Source organism: Chlorocebus sabaeus, chromosome 10 (assembly GCF_047675955.1).
Source record: "Chlorocebus sabaeus isolate Y175 chromosome 10, mChlSab1.0.hap1, whole genome shotgun sequence".
Lineage (NCBI taxonomy): Eukaryota > Metazoa > Chordata > Mammalia > Primates > Cercopithecidae > Chlorocebus > Chlorocebus sabaeus.
The window spans coordinates 17,667,918-17,690,474 of record NC_132913.1 but is presented as its reverse complement, the minus strand read 5'-3'; the positions used below and the strand labels follow the sequence as shown (position 1 = coordinate 17,690,474).

General features: G+C 37.0%; 1 protein-coding gene across 1 annotated transcript in view; it reads left to right on the top strand.

The window, feature by feature from the left end:
* ACTR3 (actin related protein 3) overlaps positions 1-22,557 on the top strand; it is a 73,036-nt gene that overhangs the window by 8,728 nt on the left and 41,751 nt on the right. The window contains exons 2-3 of the mRNA XM_007964759.3: positions 15,401-15,456; positions 19,165-19,289. Coding sequence (XP_007962950.2) covers positions 15,401-15,456; positions 19,165-19,289 — 181 coding nt within the window. The remainder of the gene's footprint in view (positions 1-15,400; positions 15,457-19,164; positions 19,290-22,557) is intronic.

Genomic DNA, 22,557 nt, shown 5'->3' with positions numbered 1-22,557 from the left:
TTCAGTGTTTCGTTGTAATGCAGAGGCATACTGTATGGCACACATGAGAAACTAATTTTATGTTTCCCAATAATAATGTTTTAAACCAAGTTTGGAGACTTTTTTTAAGTTGTACTCTGTAGGTGCCAGGACAGATGACATTCATAAAATGAATGCTGTTTTTAAAAAACTTTTTTTTTATGGTTTCAGAGATTTAGATCTTTGGATTTTAGTTATTAAAGATGTGTGAAATGGGATGTGTACCAGCAGCCATTTCAAGGCCCTTTACTAGACGTTTTGTTTTTTATGTTATTACCTTTTCAGAAGCCTTATGAGGTAGTTACTGTTATCTAAATCCCATTTCAAGGATAAGTAAACTGACGATATAGTTAAGTGGTAGATTTAGAATTTTAGCCCTGGCATAGTCTCATTCCAGAGCTCACAACTCTACTGTTCCCTAATTGAGATACATCCAAGGAGAGTAGTCCAATTATTAGTCCAGTTTTTAAGAGTGTTCATTTTATACATACTTAAACCCAGAGCTACTAATTTTTAGTACAAATATGAAACATATAGGGAGGTCTTAGTGACCAGTTCACTGATGTGATTAACCTATAACACATTAAAGTGAAATATGGATTTACTTACTGCTTATTTGCGTATTGCAAGGACTGGTAATTGCTGATAAATTCGGGACAGCTCAAGGAAATGATGCCTAATTACATATATCTTCAAAAGGAAGGCATACATATTTCTGAAGCTGCAATTTGAAAATGAATAATCTCCACTGAACTATATTTTACTCATTGTGTATTGTGTGCTCATTAATGACTGCACAAAACACAAATGAAAGTAAAAAAAAATAGAAGAATTAAGAAAGTAATCAAGTATTTATTTCAATCTCAGTTCTATGCTGAACGCCATGGTATATACAAGAAAACTAAGGCATGATTTTATACTTGAGGTTTACAGTTTAGTTTCAAAGATGAAACTAATATGTGTGAAATAGTTATGGATGGCTTATTAGCATTTAATTATTTGGGGAGATTAATAAGGGCTGTAGTATTTGGAGGATGATTTATGAAGAAGCTGAATTTGATCAGATCTTGGAAGAGCATGAATAGGATGTGATCGATATATGGGAAGGAGGACTTCAACAATCTAGGATGTGAGCTAAACTGAAAGCTCCATAATGGCAGGGTTTATTTCTTTTTCATTCATTCTCTATTCAAGTGATAGCCTCCTGCATGGTTTTTAATAATTCCCAGTAAATATTTTACTGATGAAGGGAAGACATGAAGGAGTTTCAAAGTATTTGGGGGATGGGTCAGTTAGGAAATTGCCCTACCTGGAATTCAGATATTTCTATTGGGAGCTGTGGGACAGCAAGTAGTTTATTTACTCATCTTGCCTTATTTCAGAAGGATTTTAAATGGGGCAGAATGGTTTGCAATTTATTTGATAGGCAGTAGTAAATTGTGTATATCATTAAGCAAAAGAATGATAAAAGGTAAATTTATGCAGTATTAGTCTGGGTCTAGTATTTTATTTTATTTTATTTATTTTTATTTTTATTTTTTATTTTATTTATTTATTGAGACGGAGTCTCACTCTGTCTCCCAGGCTGGAGTGCAGTGGCGCAATCTTGGCTCACTGCAAGCTCTGCCTCCCGGGTTCACGCCATTCTCCTGCCTCAGCCTCCCCAGCAGCTGGGACTACAGGCGCCTGCCACCATGCCCGGCTAATTTTTTTGTTTTTTTTTTTAAGTAGAGATAGGGTTTCACCGTGTTAGCCAGGATGGTCTCGATCTCCTGACCTCGTGGTCCGCCCACCTCGGCCTCCCAAAGTGCTGGGATTACAGGCGTGAGCCACCGTGCCTGGCCATTTTATTCTATTTTTAACAGCTTTATTGAGTTATAATTCACATACCATAAAGTTTACTCTTTTAAAGTGTATAATTGAGTAATTTTTAGTATAGTCACAAGGTTGTGCAACCATTTCCAGTCAATTTTATTTTATTTTATTTTATTTTATTTTATTTTATTTTATTTTATTTATTTTTTTGAGATGGAGTCTTGCTCTGTCGCCCCAGCTAGAGTGCAGTGGCCGGATCTCAGCTCACTGCAAACTCCGCCTCCCGGGTTTACGCCATTCTCCTGCCTCAGCCTCCCGAGTAGCTGGGACTACAGGCACCAGCCACCTCGCCCGGCTAGCTTTTTGTATTTTTTAATAGAGACGGCGTTTCACCATGTTAGCCAGGATGGTCTCGAACTCCTGACCTCGTGATCCGCCCGTCTCGGCCTCCCAAAGTGCTGGGATTACAGGCTTGAGCCACCGCACCCGGCCTTATTTTATTTTTTAATGCCTGGATGCTACTTATTGGAATCTAGTCAATTTAGAACATTTTCATGACCCCAAAAAACCCCACACCCAGTGTCAGTCATTCTCATTACCTCTACCCTCAACCCTTGGCAAACACTAATTTACTTTCTGTCTTTATAGATTTGCCTAGTTTGGCCATTTCGTGTAAATGGAATCATAGAATCTGTGGCTTTTTGTGACTGATTTCTTTCATGGGGCAACTGCTGACTGCTGTAACTGCTGTAGTTGTCTTCAGTGGGGATAGTTGGACCTCTGTAGCAAAGGGATTGGGAAGACATGGTTGAGAATCTTTGAAAGCAAAATTAAAGGAATGGGTAGAGGAATAAAGGGAGGCCTATGGATAAAGGAAAATCATCTTGGGAGGGAAATGTTTACCGAATACTTAGTGATTTCTATTCACTATTAGGTCGTTTAATACTTATGACAACCTCTGAATTTAGTTTTATTCCCTATGCATTAGGAATAGTCTATGATCACAGGATCACAGGCTAGTAAATGGTGGAACAAGCATTCACTAGTGTCTTTTTAATTTCAAGGTTCATGTTCTTTTCTCCCCACTAGTGAAAAGCAAGTTAAGATTTTAAGGTTTAGGCTTAAAGGGACCAGGAAAATGTTTCTGTTGACACAGAGTAGGCGTCCAGGTTCTTCCACTCAACAGTCCATCAGTATTTTTGTGTCAGGTTAAACATTGACTTGCATATGGTGAGAAAAATATTGGAAGGAATTGGAAAAGTTTTTTAAACCATTGCTGTTTATCTTTATAGCTAATATTGTCTTACTCTACTTGACAAATTTCCCTGTGAATTAGCCACTACATTCTTATTTTAAAAGTGTCTGGCTGGGCACAGTGGCTCATGCCTTAATCCCAGCACTTTGGGAGGCCAAGGCCGGCGGATCACCTGAGGTCAGGAGTTTGAGACCAGCCTGACCAACATGGAGAAACCCCATCTTTACTAAAAACACAAAATTAGCTGGGCGTGGTGGCACATGCCTGTAATCCCAGCTACTCGGGAGGCTGAGGCAGGAGAATCGCTTGAACCCGGGAGGCGGAGGTTGTGGTTGGCCAAGATTGTGCCGTTGTACTTCAGCCTGGGCGATAAGAGCGAAACTCCGTCACAACAACAACAGCAACGACAAAGTTTCTAACACCAAATTACCTTTTTGAGCTTTGGTTTTGTATGACAAAAACTAAGTTGAGAATTGAGATATTATGGGAGTAGGCATTGGGATCAATTTGTAAACCTCTATTTTCATTTGGGATTTATTTGGTAACCATATCTTACATAAAATTATGTAAGATGTGCTTTATTTTTATGATATGGTAAGGGTATAAGCAAGTCATTCATATTAGGGTAGAATTATTTGAACTTTAGTGGTTGTCAGTATTAAGGTTTTGGAAAGAGTTGTGCTAGGTCCTTAAAGTCTCTTCTATCCTTAAGTTCTGGGGTCTTGTATTTATTTTGTTACATCATTTCATTTGTTGAACTATTGAAAGTTAAAACTTGTTCCATATATAGAGGCACAGGCAGAGTAGATTTAGCATCATTCTTAAGGGCCCTATATAATTTTCAGAATTATAATGGAACATTGGCTTCAAAGTCACCACTATATTAACCCCTAACAAGAGAGTATAATTGTACATGCTTTTAATGTACAAGCATTTGAAGTTTGTAAAATTAAAAATAATATCCAATGCAAGGGATGTTAATGCTCTTACGATACAGGCATAAATTGTTTTACTACTGAAAAAGGTTCTTTCTTTTAATGGATTTCTTTTCTTTTAGGTAAGTACAGTCAATAATATAACAGATACCTGAATTCATTGTTTTAAGGAACAAAACAGCGTTATTGGTGACTGTCCCCGAATCCACTTCCCCTTTCCTCAGAGGCAATTACTGTTGTGACAGACTCACCTTTTTTTTTTTTTTGTATAAAACTCATCTTTCTTTTGCTGTTGATTTCTGCCAGTCCAGCCTCCTCTCTCACCTAGTCTTCTTATATTTCTACTGTTATTCTTCTAGTCACCAAGGCTTTGATAGCTTCAAAAGTGCTTTTGAATTCTTTTCTCTATATTCCTTTCTCTAAGCAAGTCATTTTTCAAGTCCCTTAAAACTTCCCTTTCCCAGCCAAAATCAGCATTGTAGATGTTTTTCATTGCTGCCATAGTAAGAGCTTTTCTTTGTATTTAACTTGCTTCTCTAAGTCACAAAGAAACATTTTTGGTTTAGTTTTTTTTTTTCTTTTTGGAGACAGAGTCTCTCTCTGTCACCCAGGCTGAAGTGCAGTGACGTGATCTTGGCTCACTGCAACTTCTTTCTCCTGGGTTCAAGCGATTCTCCAGCCTCAGCCTCCTGAGTAGCTGAAATTACAGGTGCTCATCACCATGCCTGGCTAGTTTTTATATTTTTAGTAGAGATGGAGTTTTGCCATGTTGGCCAGGGTACCCGCCTGGACCTCCCACAGTGCTGGGATTACAGGCATGAGCCACTGCTCCTGGCCACAACGTGATATTTTGATATAAGGAAATCTTGTGTCATGAGTCTTACAGTCAAGCTAATTAATGTATTTGTTACCTTTTTTGTGTGATAACACTTAAGATCTCCTTTAGGCAAATTTTAACTGTAAAATACTGTATATTATTAACTGTAGTTACTATGCTATAGCTTAGATCTCTAGTACTTATTCATCTTATAACTGGAAACTTGTACACGTTGATCAACATCTCTCCAATTCCTGCATCTCTCAATACCTGGCAACTGCCATTCTACTTATTTCTCAGGTTCTATTTTAGATCCCCATATATGAATACATTGTTTTCCTTATCTTTGATTTTCAGTAGTTTGACTTTGTGCCTAAGTGTGGTTTTCTTTATATTTATTCTGCTTGGGTGTTCTTGAGCCTCTTAAATCTCTAAATTTCTTTCACTAAATTGGGAAAATTTTTGGCTACTATTTCTTTTTATTTGTTTGTTTCTAAGCCTGAGTCTGTGTCGCCCAGGCTGGAGTGCAGTGGCGCAGTCTTGTCCCACTGCAACCTCTGTCTCCGAGGTTCAGTGTTTCTTGTGCCTCAACTTCCTGAGTAGCTGGGATTACAGGATCGCACCACCATGCTCGGCTAATTTTTTTGTTTGTTTATTTTTGAGATGGAGTCTCGCTCTGTTGCCAGGCTGGAGTGCAGTAGCGCAATCTCAGCTCACTGAAACCTTCACCTCCTGGATTCAAGCGATTCTCCTGCCTCAGCCTCCCATAATTTATTTTTAGTAGAGGTGGGGTTTCGTCGTGTTGGCCATGCTGGTCCTGAACTCCTGGCCTCAAGTGATCCGCCTGCTTCGGCCTCCCTAAGTGCTGGGATTACAGGCGTGAGCCACCCCGTCTAGCCTGCCGCTATTTCTTTTAAAAAATATTTTTACTACCCTCTCTTCTCCTTCTGGGACTTCAGTGTGTCACTTTTTCTTTTCTTTTTTTTTTTTGAGACGAAGTCTTGCTCTGTTGCCCAGACTGGAGTGCAGTGGCTCAATCTCAGCTCACTGCAAGTTTTGCCTCCTGGGTTCACGCCATTCTCCCACCTCAGCCTCCCAAGTAGTTGGGACCACAAGCGCCTGCTACTGCGCCCATTCAATTTTGTTACTGTATTTTTAGTAGAGACGGGGTTTCTCTGTTAGCCAGGATGGTCTCGATCTCCTGACCTCATGATCTCTCTGCCTGGGCCTCCCAAAGTGCTGAGATTATAGGTGTGAGCCACTGCGCCTGGCTGTGTGTGTCACCTTTTTGATATTGTCCTTGATAAGTCCCTGAAGCTCTGTTATTTTCACTTTCTTTGTTTTTTTTCCCACCCTGTTTTCAGAATGAATAATTTCTACTGCTCGGCCTTTATTTTCGTTTATCTGGTGATATTTCCTTTATTATCAATTGCAAGTCTATGTTAATACTCATTGTTGATTCGAAGTCTTTATCTGATAATTCCAGCATTTGGGTCATCTTAGAATTGCCTTCTGTTGAGTGTCTTCTGGGAGAATGGGTTACATTTTCCTGGTTCTTCCTAGGTGAAGTAATTTTGGTTTGTATGAATGTAACACTCTTGTTTATTCATTTTCTTCTTAAACATTTGTTTTGCTTCCAGTTTTGGGTCTTTATGAACTATTCTGTTGTGAACATACATGTACACAATCATGTGGACAACTGCTTTTGTTTTTCTGGTGTGGATTCTAACTAGAGGTAGAATTCCTGGGTCAGATGTTAAGTGATTGCTAAGTTGTTTTCCTAAGTGGCTGTATCATTTTGCATTCTAACTAGTAATGTTTTTACTTTTGTTGTTGTTGTTATACAGCCCTCCCTCTAACAAGTAATGTTTGAAAGCACCTCAGTGCACTTTTAATTTGCATTTAAAAAATCCCATGGAGTTGAATGTCCTTTTGTTTAATAACCATTTTTCTTTTTCTGGGAATGGTTAGTGTCTTTTGCCTTTCCTTCTTTTGTTTCCTCTCTTCCTCCATCTCTCCCTTGTCATGAACATCTGGGTACCCTTTATATGTTGAAGAGATTATCTCTGTCTCTCAGTGTAGATAATTTTTCTCTGTTACTCATTTTTTCTTTTGGCTACTTTAGGTGTGTTTTTGTAAAGAAGTTTTTAATCTTTACATAATTGAAATAAACTTTTTCAGTGTATGGATTTTAAGTTAGAAAGTCTCCTGCACTCCAGGGTTATAAACTGTATCACGTTTTCTTTTAAACCTTATATTTGATATATTTAGATTTATCCTGCTTTAACATGTACAGTAGGTATCCAGTATTATTTTCTTTCTCATAACTGCTGAGGCTGGCAGGTCACGAGGTCAGGCATTCAAGACCAGCCTGACCAACATGGTGAAACCTCGTCTCTACTAAAAATACAAAAATTAGCTGGGCGTGGTGGCGTATGCCTATAGTCCTAGCTACTTGGGAGGCTGAGGTAGGAGAATCGCTTGAACCCAGGAGGCAGAAGTTGTAGTGAGCCAAGGTGGCATCACGGGACTCCAGCCTAGGCGACAGAGCAAGACTCCATCTCAAAAAAAAAAAAAAAAGTGTGTGGTAGAATACTCATAAAGTTTACTGTTTAACCATTTCTAATTGTGCAGTTTAGTGGCATAAAGTACATTCACATTATTGTCTAGCCATCACCATCCTCCATGATCCAGAACTTTTTTATCTTCCCAAACTGAAACTCTGCCCATTAAACAGTAACTTCCTATTCTCTCCCCACATGCAAAGTCCCAGGCAAATACCATTCCGCTTTCTGTCTTTATGAATTTGACTTTTCTTTTTTTTTTTTTTTTTTTTTTTTTTTTTTGCGGTGGAGTCTCTGTCGCTCAGGCTGGAGTGCAGTGACTGGATCTCAGCTCACTGCAAACTCCGCCTCCCGGGTTTGCGCCATTCTCCTGCCTCAGCCTCCCGAGTAGCTGGTACTACAGGCGCCCACCACCATGCCCGGCTAGTTTTTTTTTGTATTTTTTTAGTAGAGACGAAGTTTCACCATGTTAGCCAGGATGGTCTCCATTTCCTGACCTCGTGATCCACCCGTCTCGGCCTCCCAAAGTGCTGGGATTACAGGCTTGAGCCACTGCGCCCGGCTGAATTTGACTTTTCTAGGTACCTCCTGTAAGTGCAATTGTACAATAGTTGTCCTTTTGTGATTGGTTTATTTTACTTCTACTGTATTCAAGGTTCATCCATAGTTGTAAGCATGTATCATGTGTTTCCTTTTTAAGGCTGAATAATACTCCATCGGAAGTATATATCATATTTTGTTATCCATTCACATGTTGATGGATGCTTGGGTTGCTTCCACCTTTTGGTTATTGCGGATATTGCTGCTATGAACATGCATGTACAAATACCTGTTCAAGTTCCTGCTTTCAGTTCTTTTGGGTATATACCCAGAAGTGGAATTGTTGGGTTGTCTATTTAATTTTTGGAGAAACTGTTTTATAGTTTTCCACAGCACTGCACCATTTTAAACTCTCACCAGCGTTGCACAAGGGTTTCAGTTTCTTTACATTTCCCCAACATTTGTTATTTTCTGTTTTTTTTTTTGATAGTAGCTATCCTAATGGGTGTGATGTGGTATTTCATTCTGGTTTTGATTTGCATTTTCTTTATTATTAGTGAGGTTGAACATCTTTTCATGTGTCTATTGGCCATTTGTATATTTTCTTTGGAGAAATGTCTGTTCAAGTTCTTTGCTCATTTTTCAGTTGGGCTTTTTTTGATTGTTGTGTTGTTCTTTATTCGGGATATTAATCCCTTACAGATAGTGATTTGCAAATATTTTCTCCCATTCTGTAGGTTGCCTTTGCAATGTGTTGACTGTGTCCTTTGATACACAAAGGTTTTTACTTTTAATGAAGTTTTTCTCTTTTTTTCTTTTGTTACTTGTGCTTTTGGTGTCATAGTCAAGAGATTATAGCCAAATTTAGTATCATGAAGCTTTTCACGTTATGTTTTTTTTCTAAGAGTTTTATAGTTTTAGCTCTTGTGTTTAGGTCTCTGATCTGCTTTGAGTTAACTTTTGTGTATAGTATAAGGTAAAGGTACAATTTCATTCTTTTGCATATGGATATCCAGTTTTCCAGCACCATTTGTTCAAAAGACTGCCCTTTTTTCATCTTAGTAGTTATGGCATCCTTATTAAAAATCATTTAATTATATATGTGAGAGTTTATTTCTGGGCTCCTTATTCTGTTAGTCCTTATGCCAATACCATACTGTTTTGGTCACTATAGCTTTGTAGTAACTTTTAAAACGAGAAAGTGTGAGATCTCCAACTTTGTTGTTTTTCAAGATTATTTTGGCTATTCAGGATGCTTTGAGAGTCATATGAATTTTAGGATGGATTTTTCTATTTCTGCAAAAATGTTATGAGGATTTTGATGGTAATTGCCTGAATCTGTGGATCGATTTGGGTAAATAGCTTTGAGATATGAAAGTTTGTCCCAAGTCTGAATGCTATACTAAATGCAGTTGTCCAGATGGCAAAGTTAAGAAAAAAGTGAAGCCATTTAAACCTATTTTTAAAGCTTATTAGGAGGGAATGAGACCAGATTGCTTACTAGCTGTCCAAAAAAGAGTTTTTGCCAAAAGTAACTTAGAGCAGGGGAGAAGCTGCTTTTATGAATTACTTTTTTGTTTATTTTTTATTGTAATTTTATAATAATTTTTTTAAAGACGTGGTCTTGCTCTGTTGCCCAACTGGAGTGCAGTGGGGCAGTCATAGCTCCTCCATGGCTCAAGTGATCCTCCCAGCCTCCCAAGTAGCTAGGACTACAGGTGTGAGCTGCTATGTCCAGCTGATTTTTAATTTTTTTGTGGAGATGGGGATCTCGATTTGTTGCCCAGGCTGGTGTTCACCTCTTGTCCTCAAGTGACCTTCCTGCTTTGGCCTCACAAAGTGCTGGGACTACAGGCGTGAGCCATCACACCCAGCTCATAAATGACCTTTTTGAATATCCAGGAAAACTTTACAGAAAATTGCAAGGGCTATGGAAAAATAAATTACACTGGTAGGATTTATAAATTCAAAGCAAAAATTTATTTTGGAAAAGTAAGGTTAAAAGCGGGTTGTGGCCAGGCGTGGTGGCTGACACCTGTAATCCCAGCACTTTGGGAGGCTGAGGCCGGCAGCTCACCTGAGGTCGGGAGTTGGAGACCAGCCTGACCAACATGGAGGAACCCTATCTCTACTGAAAGTACAAAATTGACCAGGCATGGTGGCTCATGCCTGTAATCCCAGCTACTTGGGAGGCTAAGGCAGGAAAATCGCTTGAACCTGGGAAGTGGAGGTTGCGCTGAGCCGAGATCTCGCCATTGCACTCCAGCCTGGGCAACAAGAGCAAAACTCTGTCTCAAAAAAAAGAAAACAAAACAAAAAACAAGAGCCTTGAATTTAAATATAGTGATTACATCCTTAAATTATAATTTTAAAAGTTCATATGTCAAGTGCCAATTAATTGTTAGGCAACAGTTTTTTTTTTTTAGTCAAAGAAAAAGCGAGAAAAACTCTTCTACCATCTGCTTATACAAAATTTCTTCTTTATGGTGACTAATTTTTAGAGTTTATAAAAATATCTTAATAATACGTAGTTATTTCATGTGTAAAACTCAATAGAATTGGTAGATTAATGGAGGCTAGTTTACATTTGGAAAGCTTTTATTTTGAAGTTTTAAACAAATTTAGTATTTAATATTCTTTCTCATTTTTTTCTTTTTTCTTATTATTATAAAGAAAATTCAAATGAAGTTTGTAAGCAAAAGTTATATAGCTGTCTCTAAATCCCCTCCAGTTTACTTGACTGTGCTTCTCTAATACTACTGTATTTTACTTGTGTTAATTTGAAAATGGTTGGGGATATACTTTGTCCCGTTGTATCCTTTTAACTCAGTTCAGCATTTCCTTCAGGTCTTTCTGGACTCAACTTTTAAATCTCTTGTTGTCCTTAAATGTTTCGTATCTCCTATATGAGCATTAAAATATTTTTATATGAATGTTAAAAAGTATTTTTTTTAGTCTGAGATTTCTATGGTTCTATTCTTATTTTTAAAATTATTGCAGTGTATTTTCTGTATGCTTGTTCTCTGAACTTTGACTTGTGGGTTTTTTTTTTAGTTTCAAATCTTAATTTTTAAAGTTTGCTAATAATATAAGACAAGTGGTTTTAAAGAGTGATGTTTTTTGGTCATTCAGCACTTTCCTCCCTGATGGAGAAAATGTGAGTTTTTGAAGGTTGAGCCTTCAAACCTTTTTTAAAAGTTTAGGAGATAACTTTATTTTTTTAGATTGTATCCTGTACCACATTTTTTTTTTTGAGCCAGGAACCAAATTAGTTTTTAGAGTCTAAGCAATTTATAAAGTTAAGTAAACTGTGATATTTCCCCTCATATTTTTTAAGAATTGGTGAAAATACTGTTGTCTTTGATTATTATCAAATGCTGTAATTTAGCAGTCTGCAGAACTAATGTAGACAGACTTTACATGATTTAGTTCTCTTGGGATATTAAAAATTTAAATCTAAGGTAGTAGAACATTAGTTGCTGCTCCCCAAAATGTAGTGGATTATTTTGCTGTGGCATTTAAAATGCATTAGAGGTAATTAAGTAAATTACGGTATATCCATACAGTTGGATACCATATGCATTTATTTTTGTATTTTGGGAATAGCATATTTGTTTTGATTATGTATTGACTGTTTTGTATTAGATTCATTCGATTCTTTTGGTGTTTATTATGAAAGTAATTCATTGATGAATATACTCAGCCTAGGAAATTCAATTTTGGCCAGGAATGGGGTCTTGATCAGTCTGGTAAGCTAGTTAAATGAATGTTTCTTAAGGGAATTTCTACTGCAATGTGGTCTGTACTTCAAATATGACTGTTGTATTTAGGAGATGGTATTTACACACATAAAAATATGTGTGACTTGTAGTTGAAATGAAGAGTAATTGAAAGAAAGGATGCCTGATAGTTAAAATGATCAAGAAAGACTTCCTGGAGAAGTTTTAAGTTGTGATAAAAGCTTTTCTTTTCTTTTTTTTTTTTTTTAAAGCGGGTGCAGTGTGAGCGTAGATAATGTGGGGGAGGGGGAATGGACAAGATACAGGGGAAAAAAGAGTAGCAGGTGTAGTAAGCTTAGAACTGGGTTTATGTAAGCAAGTGATAGCAGATGCTTATAAAAGTTGGAAATGATTATGGAGAACTTTAATATTCAGCTGCAGGAATCAGAGAATGATATAATTGTTCATGTGGATGGACCTTTAGGAACAATTTTACAATGAATAATTTTACAGAAATGGAAACAAGCTTGTACTTAATCTTGTAGGCAATAGAGCATCATTTGAAGATTTTTGAGTTAGGCCGTTTGAAATTGGGAAATATATATATTTGGTCTTCAATCCTGTTTTCAGACATACAACTCCTAAAATTCTTAGAAACTCCAAAGTAATGTCTGTTTGAGTGCTAATGGGATGACTGTTGGCTGGCAGCCCCTAGGTAACTTCAAGATGGGGCTGGTCACTTGAAAGACCGAGGCATGAGTAGTGAGTTGGGACTTCAGCCCCACCCTCCAACCACTGGGGCTGAAGGTTAAGTTGATCAACAATGGTTTAATCAATCCTGTCTGCACTGAAGCCTTTATAAAAACCCCAAAGGACAGCATTTGGAGAGCTTTCAGATAGCCGAACACGTGGAGGTTCTGGGAGGGTGGTACGCTCGAGAGGGTGTGGAACGTCCACATCTCTTCCCACACACCTCACCCTGTGTGTGTCTTTATCTGTGTGCTTTGTAATATTATTTATAATAAACCAGCTAATGTGTTTCTCTGAGTTTTGTGAGCCACTTTAGCAAATTAATTGAACTCAAAGAGTTCATCTTCAAGCTGGTGAGTCAGAAGTTCCAGAGGCTGGGGCTTGTGACTGGTGTCTGAAGAAGAGGGGCAGTCTTGGGGACTGAACCTTCAACCTGTGAATTCTGATGCTGTCTCCAGGTAGATAGTACTGGAATTGAATTACAGAACACCCAGCTGGTGTCCACTGAAGAACTGATTGCTTTTTTGTTGTTGGGAGAGACCCTCCACACATTTGGTGTTGGGAGAAACCCTCCACACATTTGGTCACGGAAGTCTTCTGTGTTGATTGTTGTGGTGGTGGTGTGAAAGCAGAGGAAAAAACAATTTGAGCATTGGTTTTTAGGTATATTATTCTCTTGTCCTTTGTAGGAGTTCTAGAGTTGAAAATACTGTTTTGTCCTGTTTTAGGGTATTGTTGGATGTAGCAACTTGAATTGCAGTGGTGACAAATAAGAGTAAAAGTAGAGAGATTAATATATGGGATCAGACCAAGGAATAGTTAGGTGTTAATAATTCACTAAGTATTGGTCAGATAGTAGTAGGCTTTTAAATAGAGTGTTTTAGTTCAACAGTTTTAGACTGCCTTGTATTAAACAAGTTTTTATTTTCATATGGTATACTAGTCAGTTCCATTTGTCCACTGGTAAGGTATTAAACTATACTGGATGGGAAGGAGAGCACCTAACATAGTAGGAGCAATGTTAATAGTGGCTTGGTGGCATGAAATGGGTTGGAGTGTTGAGAAATTGTCAGCTGTTTTTATGGTTAAGGAGTTTAATGTGGTGTCAGCGCAGCTGGGAGAGGTCAGAGGCCAAATAATAAATGGACTTTTTTGTGTACCTTACAAGGAAATTTTTGTTTTGTTTTGTTTTAAAAAAACATGGACAGTGGGGAACTGTTGAAGAGGTTAGTCAGTAGACCAATATCACTTTTTTTTTTTTTTTTTAAACAGATTACGGTTTCCCCTTATTTTTGATGATTTACTCTATTTGGCACACCTTTTTTTTTTTTTTTTTTTTTTAAAAAAAAACGAAGTTTTGCTCAATCACCCAGGCTGGAATACAGTGGCATGATCTTGGCTCACCGAAACCTCTGTCTCATGGGTTCAAGCAATTCTCCTGCCTTACCTTCCTGAGTAGCTGGGATTACAGGCGCCTGCCACTACGCCCTGCTAATTCTTGTATTTTAATAGAGATGGGGTTTCCCATGTTGGTCAAGCTGGTCTTGAACTCCTTACCTTAAGTGATCGTCTGTCCTCGGCCTTGGCACACTCAGTTCTTGAACTTAATTTAGAGGCTAAAATATTCCACAAAGGTATTATTTATTTATTTGTTTATTTTGTGAGACAGAGTCTCATTCTGTCTCCCAGGCTGGAGTGCAATGGTGTGATCTCGGCTCACTGCAACCTCCACCTCCTAAGTTCAAGCGATTCTCTTCCCTCAGCCTCCCAAGTAGCTGGGATTACAGGTGTCCACCGCCACGCCTGACTAATTTTGTATTTTTAGTAGAGTTGGGGGTTTACTCATGTTGGTCAGGCTGGTCTTGAACTCGTGTCCTCAAGTAATCCACCTGCCTCAGCCTCCCAAAGTGCTGGGATTACAGGCACGAGCCACTGCTCACAGCCTAATTTCTATAGTTTTAGTAGCAAGGGTGTTTCACCATGTTGGCCAGGCTGGTCTCGAACCTCTGTAGCCCAGTAAGTTTTTTTATTTTTTTTCATTTTATCTTAGAAAAAAAGATTCTACAGATATTAAGAGTCCAAGAATGTCACAGCAATTACCTGTCTGCTATTTAGCAGTGAGTTTGAATATGGAATAAAATAAAATGTTATATTCTCTTTAAAGCCTGCTTATAGTTAATAGCTTTTCCCACATACCTAAAAAGTGTCCAGCTGTCTCCTAAGTAGCCCGCACATACTGCTTGTCAGAGCTCAGCTTTCATAATTTCTGATCCTTATTTATGTTGTTATTTTGTTAGAAGAATATAGGCCAAATCTGCTGTGACAAAATATTAAATATTATATTTATTTAATTTGGTATGAAATGATGTACATTGAAAAAATCTCCCTCTCATTTCTGTTCATCACCTCCCCAGTTCCCTTTTTTGGAGACAACCAAAATTATTCTTGTATAGTCTTCTAGAGATATCTTGTGCCTATACAAAACATTTTATGTGTTTTTACTCCTCCCCATTACTTTTATACAGATATACCATACTTGATACATTGTTCTGTGTCTTTGTTCAATTAGGAATACATTTTGGAAATTGTTTCATATTGCTGTACTAAGAGCTTCCTCAGTCTGTGTTTTGTAGCTGCATAATGTTCCATAATATAAACTTAGCGTATTTCAGTAGTTTCCAGTTTGATTGTTATTTCCAGTCTTTTGCTGTTAGAAGCAAGATTGTAGCTAACGACCTTGGTTGTATATTATTTCACATATATTCCTGAAGGATCAATTTCTTGAAGTGGAATTTCTTTTCAAAAGCTCTAGGCATTTATAATTTTGATACAATTGTGAAAGTGGGGTTAAATGAAGTGAAACTATGGAGTTTGGTATATGATTTACCTATGATGGAATCTCACTTCATAACAAATGAAATTCCAAGAAATAAATGTATAATTGCTAAAATATTAGTAAAATCTTTATAAATTATTTTGTTTTGCAGGTATACAAAACTAGGATATGCTGGAAATACAGAACCACAGTTTATCATCCCTTCCTGTAAGTATTTCTTTTAAGTCACAAATGAGCTGATTTAAAATATCTCCTTCCCTTATAATTTAAGTAAAAGAAGTAATCAGTTCTGAAGTCCTGTAAGATTTAGTTCTTTAAAAACATGATTTGCTAAGTTCTTAAGTGTGGCCTCATTTTTGTACCTCTGACCATTTCAGCTTTCTGTTTAGCTCCCCATTTGCCTTGTCTACCAAATATCTCTTTTTAAAGAAAAAAAGAAATGAACTGATAATAAAACAGTACCCCCATTTTTAGGGTGATATTGTAGTTAATAGTATGTGGGTATAACTAATTATCAAGTAGTCTATTCCTCATCATATACCTATGAAGACTGTCCTTTGGTTTGTGGATATGACTACTTTTTGCAAGGCCTATATCTGTTGACATCCTCACTGAGTGTCCATGTTTCAAAATAAGGATGGAAGGACAGTATCTCACCTTGAGAGATGTTGACCTCAGCTATTTTCTAATATCCTATAACCATACTGTTGTATATTATGTCTTTAGAGTATTTTTGTTTTATCCTGTTTTTGTTAATCTTGCTTAAGCTGACCATTAACTTTCAGTAGTTTTTAAAAAATATTCTGACATTGGTTTATTAGTGCTCTTGTTTGTTAGCATAGATCTGTTCCTCGATGAACGTAGTTTTACACTTTTGACTTGCAAACAGTTCACGTTTTTTGTACATAATATAGTAACACTTCTGATCTATTTGTCTTACATCCAAATTAAAACTTTTGCATACCAAATGACAAACCTTTTGAGCCATTGCTTGATGATTCTCACTCCTAGATATTTTAATTTTGAGAGTGTCACTAATTTTTCACAGTCTTATTTATGTGACTGAATTTTTTGTATTTCATTGTTACTCATTTATGAAAATAAGAAAATGGAGAAATGAATATGTGGAGAGTAATGAAAGCAGTGTATGTTTCAGAATCAATGAGGTTGAGAATAAGATAGGTATTGTTATGCTTTGCCAAAAACTGGATCTCTGGTATCGCTTGAGTATTCATTAGACACAAGAGGTCAACTGTTGTGTCATTTTTGTAGTAAGAACAAAATTAAATGTGTAACATTAAGGAAATAACACTGGCCGGGTGCGGTGGCTCAATGCCTGAAATCCCAGCACTTTGGGAGGCCGAGGCAGGCGAATCACGAGGTCAGGAGTTCGAGACCAGCCTGACCAACATGTTGAAACCCGTGTCTACTAAAAATACAAAAATTAGCCATGCATAGTGGTGCGCACATGTAATCCCAGCTGCTCAGGAGGCTGCGGCAGGAGAATCACTTGAACCCGGGAGGTGGAGGTTGCAGTGAGCTGAGACCATGCCACTGCATTCCAGGCTGGGTGACAGAGCAAGACTCAGTCTCAAACAAAACAAAACAAAACAAAACCATGCCATCCAGGCTGGGTGACAGAGCAAGACTCAGTCTCAAACAAAACAAAACAAAAATAGAAATAGAAATACACTGTCAAAATTGCACCTAAAAGCGGAAATGTTTTTAGGGTTTTTATCCACTCCTCACTTTCTAGAAACAAACTTATTTGACTTTTGCGTTTCTCATATTTTGATACACTTTTCTGGAAATCGATGATGTAAGAACTTAGGCTACTACTTAAATCTAATACTTTTTTAAAACCCAGAATGGATTTTAGGTGATACTGATGAAACAGCTCATTCATGTGAGTCTAGTGACCTTTATTATTACCTTTTAAATATTTTATTCATGCATGTTTGTTGTCTGCTGAACATGAAGAACAGGTTTGCTTTTCTTCATAGTTTTTCCCACATTTATATGTCAATACATTGATTTTTTTTTTGTCTGTTTTAACAATTCAGTGATACATGTTGGCTTTATTGCCGACTAATGTAGAGGTACTTCTTTGGGCTAGTACTTGACTTTAGTTGTATTTCAGTTTAGTGTTAGACCATTGTGTATGTACTTACTGGTTTCTTTAAGCTACCGTAACAAAGTACCAAAACCTAGTTGGCTGAAAACGACAGAAACTTACAATTCTGGAGTCCAGAAGTACAAAATCAATGCGGCAGCAGGGTCGTGGTCTTGCTGGTGTCTTCTAGCTTCTGAGGTTTCCTCAGGATCCTTGGCTGGTAGATGCATCACTCCAGTCACATGGCTGTCTTCTTGCTGTGTATCTTTAGATCATCATCCTTCTGTGTGTCTGTGTTCAAATTTTCCCTTTCTATGAGGACACTAGTCATATTGGATTAGGGGCCACCTTGATAATCTCGTTTTAACTGAGAAGACCCTGTTTCCAAACATAGTTACATTCTGAGGTACTGGGGGTTAGGACTTCAACATATCTTTTTGGGGGTGCACAATTCAACCTGTAACAATGCTGATGGCTTTTAACCTTTTGTGTATAATCTTTTGTTATGATTGTTTCAGGAGACTACTAAAGTTATTTCTGCCATCTTAGCAAAATTGGTTTTGGTTATATTCTTAAATGGCTGTGTTAACTTTTTGTTGGAGGCCTACATAATCTTGATTGTTTGAACCAATGGATCTCATCGCTGTTGAATTCATTTTTTATTTAATCTCTCTGCCAAAATATGAAGTCTTTGCTATGACTTGTTGCAGTATGTTAAAAATTTGTTTGCCTGGTATAAGAAAGTTTTTGATTCTTGAGTGTTTTTTCATACCCAGTTTTAATGCTGCAGGTACAGTGTTTATAATTAGCAGATAAAGACATTGCCACTATCTTTTACTGATGAGTATTGATATTTGATCTGGAAAGCCTATGCGACTGGTTCAAGGTTTTTTTTATATACATGTATATTTATTTTTAGGAAATTTGTAGTGAGCCACCCGGATGTCTATGTACATTATAAGTAAATTGCTAGAAAGAATTTCTGGCATTTAGAAGGACTAGATGGTGGATTTAAAATGTTTTTTCTTCCAGTTATTTTCTGCCCACTTTCTTAAGGATATAGCTGTTACTAAATGAAAGTAACAGTGAATGCCAGATCAGTTTAAGTGCATTCAGACAATTATTTTGAATGAAGAACTGAACTTGAAGGATGCATACATTTATAACTTAATCTAAAAATACATAACAAGTTTTAGCTTTGAAACTGTATGCTGGATTTCTGAAATTATTTAAGGATGTTGTTGTGGGTTTTACCTAAATGAATTCAGATTTCCTTTTGTGTATGTAGTTTAACAGATCTGTATTACATTTAAATTACTAGACCACAATAGTAATTACTATTACTAGACCCAATCAGTATTACTAGACCCAATAGTGATAGGGTAGAAATATAAAGAAAGTTGAAAAAATTATCCTTGAAGTTTTTTTCTCATTTGGGTTTTTCAGTTTTTTCTTTCCAGTTGTTCATCAAGCATATGTGGACTTGGTGGGATTACAGTTTTACTCAGAATCTAAAGAGGATTTTTATAATTTAAAAAATATATATTTGAAACATTCACACAGATTTTTTTTTTTTTTTGCTGTTTGCATTTGAGTCTTTGTCTCTGAGTGGGAGTTGAGGTTTCATTGTGTAAAATGAATTTTGTCACTGGTTTCTTATGATTTTTGTGAATTAGTTTGACAATTTAAATATGCTAGGTCGTGTTTTACTTTGTAGCACTTTGTAATGGAAGAAGTGTAAGGTAAAAGTTTGTCTCATTTGAAGAAGAAGAATTATTTGACATGTCTTACTTATTTTAAAGGTATTGCTATTAAGGAGTCAGCAAAAGTGGGTGATCAAGCTCAGAGGAGGGTGATGAAAGGTGTTGATGACCTAGACTTCTTCATTGGTGATGAAGCAATAGAAAAACCTACATATGCAACAAAGGTATGTTTTCATGATTTGTATAAATAACATTTTCAAAAATTAGTTTGTTCAATGCTTGTGCCCTCTGGAATACACTCTATAATAGATCTTATTAATATCCTCAAACCTCTTCTCAGTAGAAATTTCTTTTTCCCTGTGGCATCCTTCCCTGTTGCTTTGACTTTGCTTTTTTTTCTTTTTCTTTTTTTAATAACCCCTAGGAGGAAAAATTTAGCCCTTTCAAATGAGCAGTTATTATTTTTCCACACCCACTGGACCTCAGGGCTCTCAATAAAATTAGCTTTACTTCCACATTGCTACTTCTGCAAGCATTTTTTCCACATCTTTATTCAAACCTATACCATTTTTCTCTTTTTTGAAGCTTATGCCATCTGTAAGTGCTGTTCTGTTTCTCCCTCTTTTTCTTTTTCCCTTTTTCTTTTCTACCCTTTTCCTTCCCTCTTTTATTTGAAGTGTAAGTAAGTGTTAATTATATAGTTTGAAGAATTTTTATGACTGTAATCATAACAGGTAGAGATACAGAACAAATCTAGTAACCCTGAAGCTTTCCTTGTACTTGTTCACACAGTCACTACTCCAATCCCGCAAATAAATAAACGCTATTTTGACCTTTATCATCTTATTTTTTGACATTGACCTTGTCTGGTTTGTAAATATCCTCCTTTGTACTTCTTCCCTTCTCATAATTTATTTATTAATGAACAACTAATAAATACTTTGTAAAATACTTTGCCAAGTATCATGAGTAAAATGGTGTATAAGACAAATAATTCCCCTGAGTTCAAGGCTTTTATAATGTGGTGGACTTTTATAATGTGGTGGAAGACATTGAAGAAATAATTACAAGTATGTTGGGGATTAGAAAAAGGGAAACATACACAGAGTGCTCTGGACATGTATTACAGGAGTAGCTAACCTAGTGTGAGGATTCAGGAATGTCCTCGAGGAGTAAATCTTTAAGCTGAGGCTTGAAGAATAAAATAGGAGTTAGCTGCTGAAGTAGGCAGGCTGAGTTGTTTCAGGTAGAGAAACCAATATATGAAGAGGCTTTACCGTATGAGGGAGACTAGAAATGCATGACCAATATGCCTGAAGCATGGAGAATGAGGTAGAAAGAAGTGAGGAGGCTGGATAGGTAGGCCAGGAAAGAGCACTGTAAGTGTTGTGAGACCATGCTAAAGAATTTGAACCCTATCCTATAGGTAACATTAATGAATATACCTAGAGGAATAACTTTTGCGCTTAAAGTGCAAATATTGGAATCTACCTGTTTGAACTTGAATCCTGTCTATGCTAATTTCTAACTTTGTGATATCATTCAGTGACTTAATCTTTCTTAATTTTGATTTCTTCATCTGTAAAATGGAGATGTTATTAGTACTTCAGGATTTTTTTTCTTTTTTCCTTTCTTTTTTTTTTTTTTTAACACAGAGCCTCACTTTGTTACCCAGGATAGAGTTCAATGGCGTGAACATGACTCACTGCAGCCTTGATAGCCCAGGCTCAAGTGATCCTCCTACCTCAGCCTCCCAAATAGCTTGGACTACAGATGCATGCCACTAGGCCCGGCTAATTTTTTGTATTTTTGGTAGAGATGGGGTTTCATCATGTTGACTGGTCTTGAACTCCTGGGCTCAAACAATTTGTCCCCTTGGCCTGCCAAAGTGCTGGGATTATAAATGTGAGTCACCACGCCTGACCCAGGATTGTTATAAGGCTTAAGGAGATGTGTATAAAGAAATTGTTATACTGTACTGCTTTGAACATAATGATTACTCTGTATATGTTGGCTATTTTTACTTATAAAAGATTACTCAGGCCACATAGCAATGAAGAGAAATTATTTGGGTAAGATAAGCATGATTCTGGGGGAACCAGATAATTGACTATTGCGTAGTCTAAGCAAGAGATATTAGTGACGGCAGTGGGAATAGAAAGAAATGGAAATTGTGTATGTGCAATCACACATGCAGACATTTAACTTTTATTGTAGAAAACTTCACATGTCAAAGAAGAGAAAATAATATCATGAACCCCCGTGTGTGTACACACAACTTTGGCGGTTATCATCTATAGACAATCTCATTTTGTCTATAATCTTTCCACCCCCAGCCTCCAATTATTTTGAAGTATATTGTACATACGATTTCACTTACAAATATTTAACTCTTAAATATGAAGACTTCTAAAAAAGAAAAATGTGACACCTTAATTTAGTGTGCAGTTTCTTTACGTGGTATCTAGTTATTGCTTAAATTTCTTTGATTATTTTCTATATTGGTTATTCTATTTGAATCAGCATTAAAATGTGGTCTACTCACTGGGTTTAGTTGATAAATCTCTTAAGTCTCTTTTTATCTGTAGGTTCTTTTCCCTGTGTGTTATGTTTCTTTTCTTTTTTGTTCTTGCCATTTATTTATGGAAAAAAACTTGGATGTCTTGTAAACTTTCCTATATTGTAGGGATTCTGATTATTACATCCTCATTGGGTCATGTAACACGGTACCCTACTTCCTATATTTACTTTTTGTTCTTGTAAATGGTAGTTAAATAAAAGTCTGATTAGATTTATAGGAGGTTTTTGTTTGTTTTGACAAGGGGAAAAAAGTGGATAATTAAAGAGTAACAGGGCGTGATTAATGGGATATTGGTGATAAGCTAGATGTATCAATTGAGGGTAATTCCCAGCTCTGAGATAGTCTATTTATCCCTTATCTGCTGAAATTGAGAAATTTAAAGGAGAAACATCTAAAAATTATTTTATTTTTTTGAGACGGTGTCTCACTTTGTTACTCAGGTTGCAGTGCAGTGGCACAATCACAGCTCACTGCAGCCTCAAACTTCTGGACTCAAGAGATTTTCACACTTCAGCTTCCTGAGTAGCTGGGACCACAGGCGTGTGCCATCATGTCTCACTAATTTATTTTATTTTTATTTTTGAGATGGAGTCTTGCTCTATCTCCCAGACTGGAGTGCAGTGGCATGATCTCACTTCACTGCAACCTCCACCTCCTGGGTTCAAGCGATTCTCCTGCCTCAGCGTCCTGAGTAGCTGGGATTACAGGCATGTGCCACCACGCCCGACTAATTTTTTGTGTTTTTAGTAGAGATGGGGTTTCTCTCTTTTTGGCCAGGCTGGCCTTGAACTCCTGACTTTAGGTGATCTGCCCACCTTGGCCTCCCAAAGTGCTGGGATTACAGGTGTGAGCCACTGCATCCAGCCTTTTATTTTATTTTTTGTAGAAACAGGGTCGCCTTCTGTTGCCCA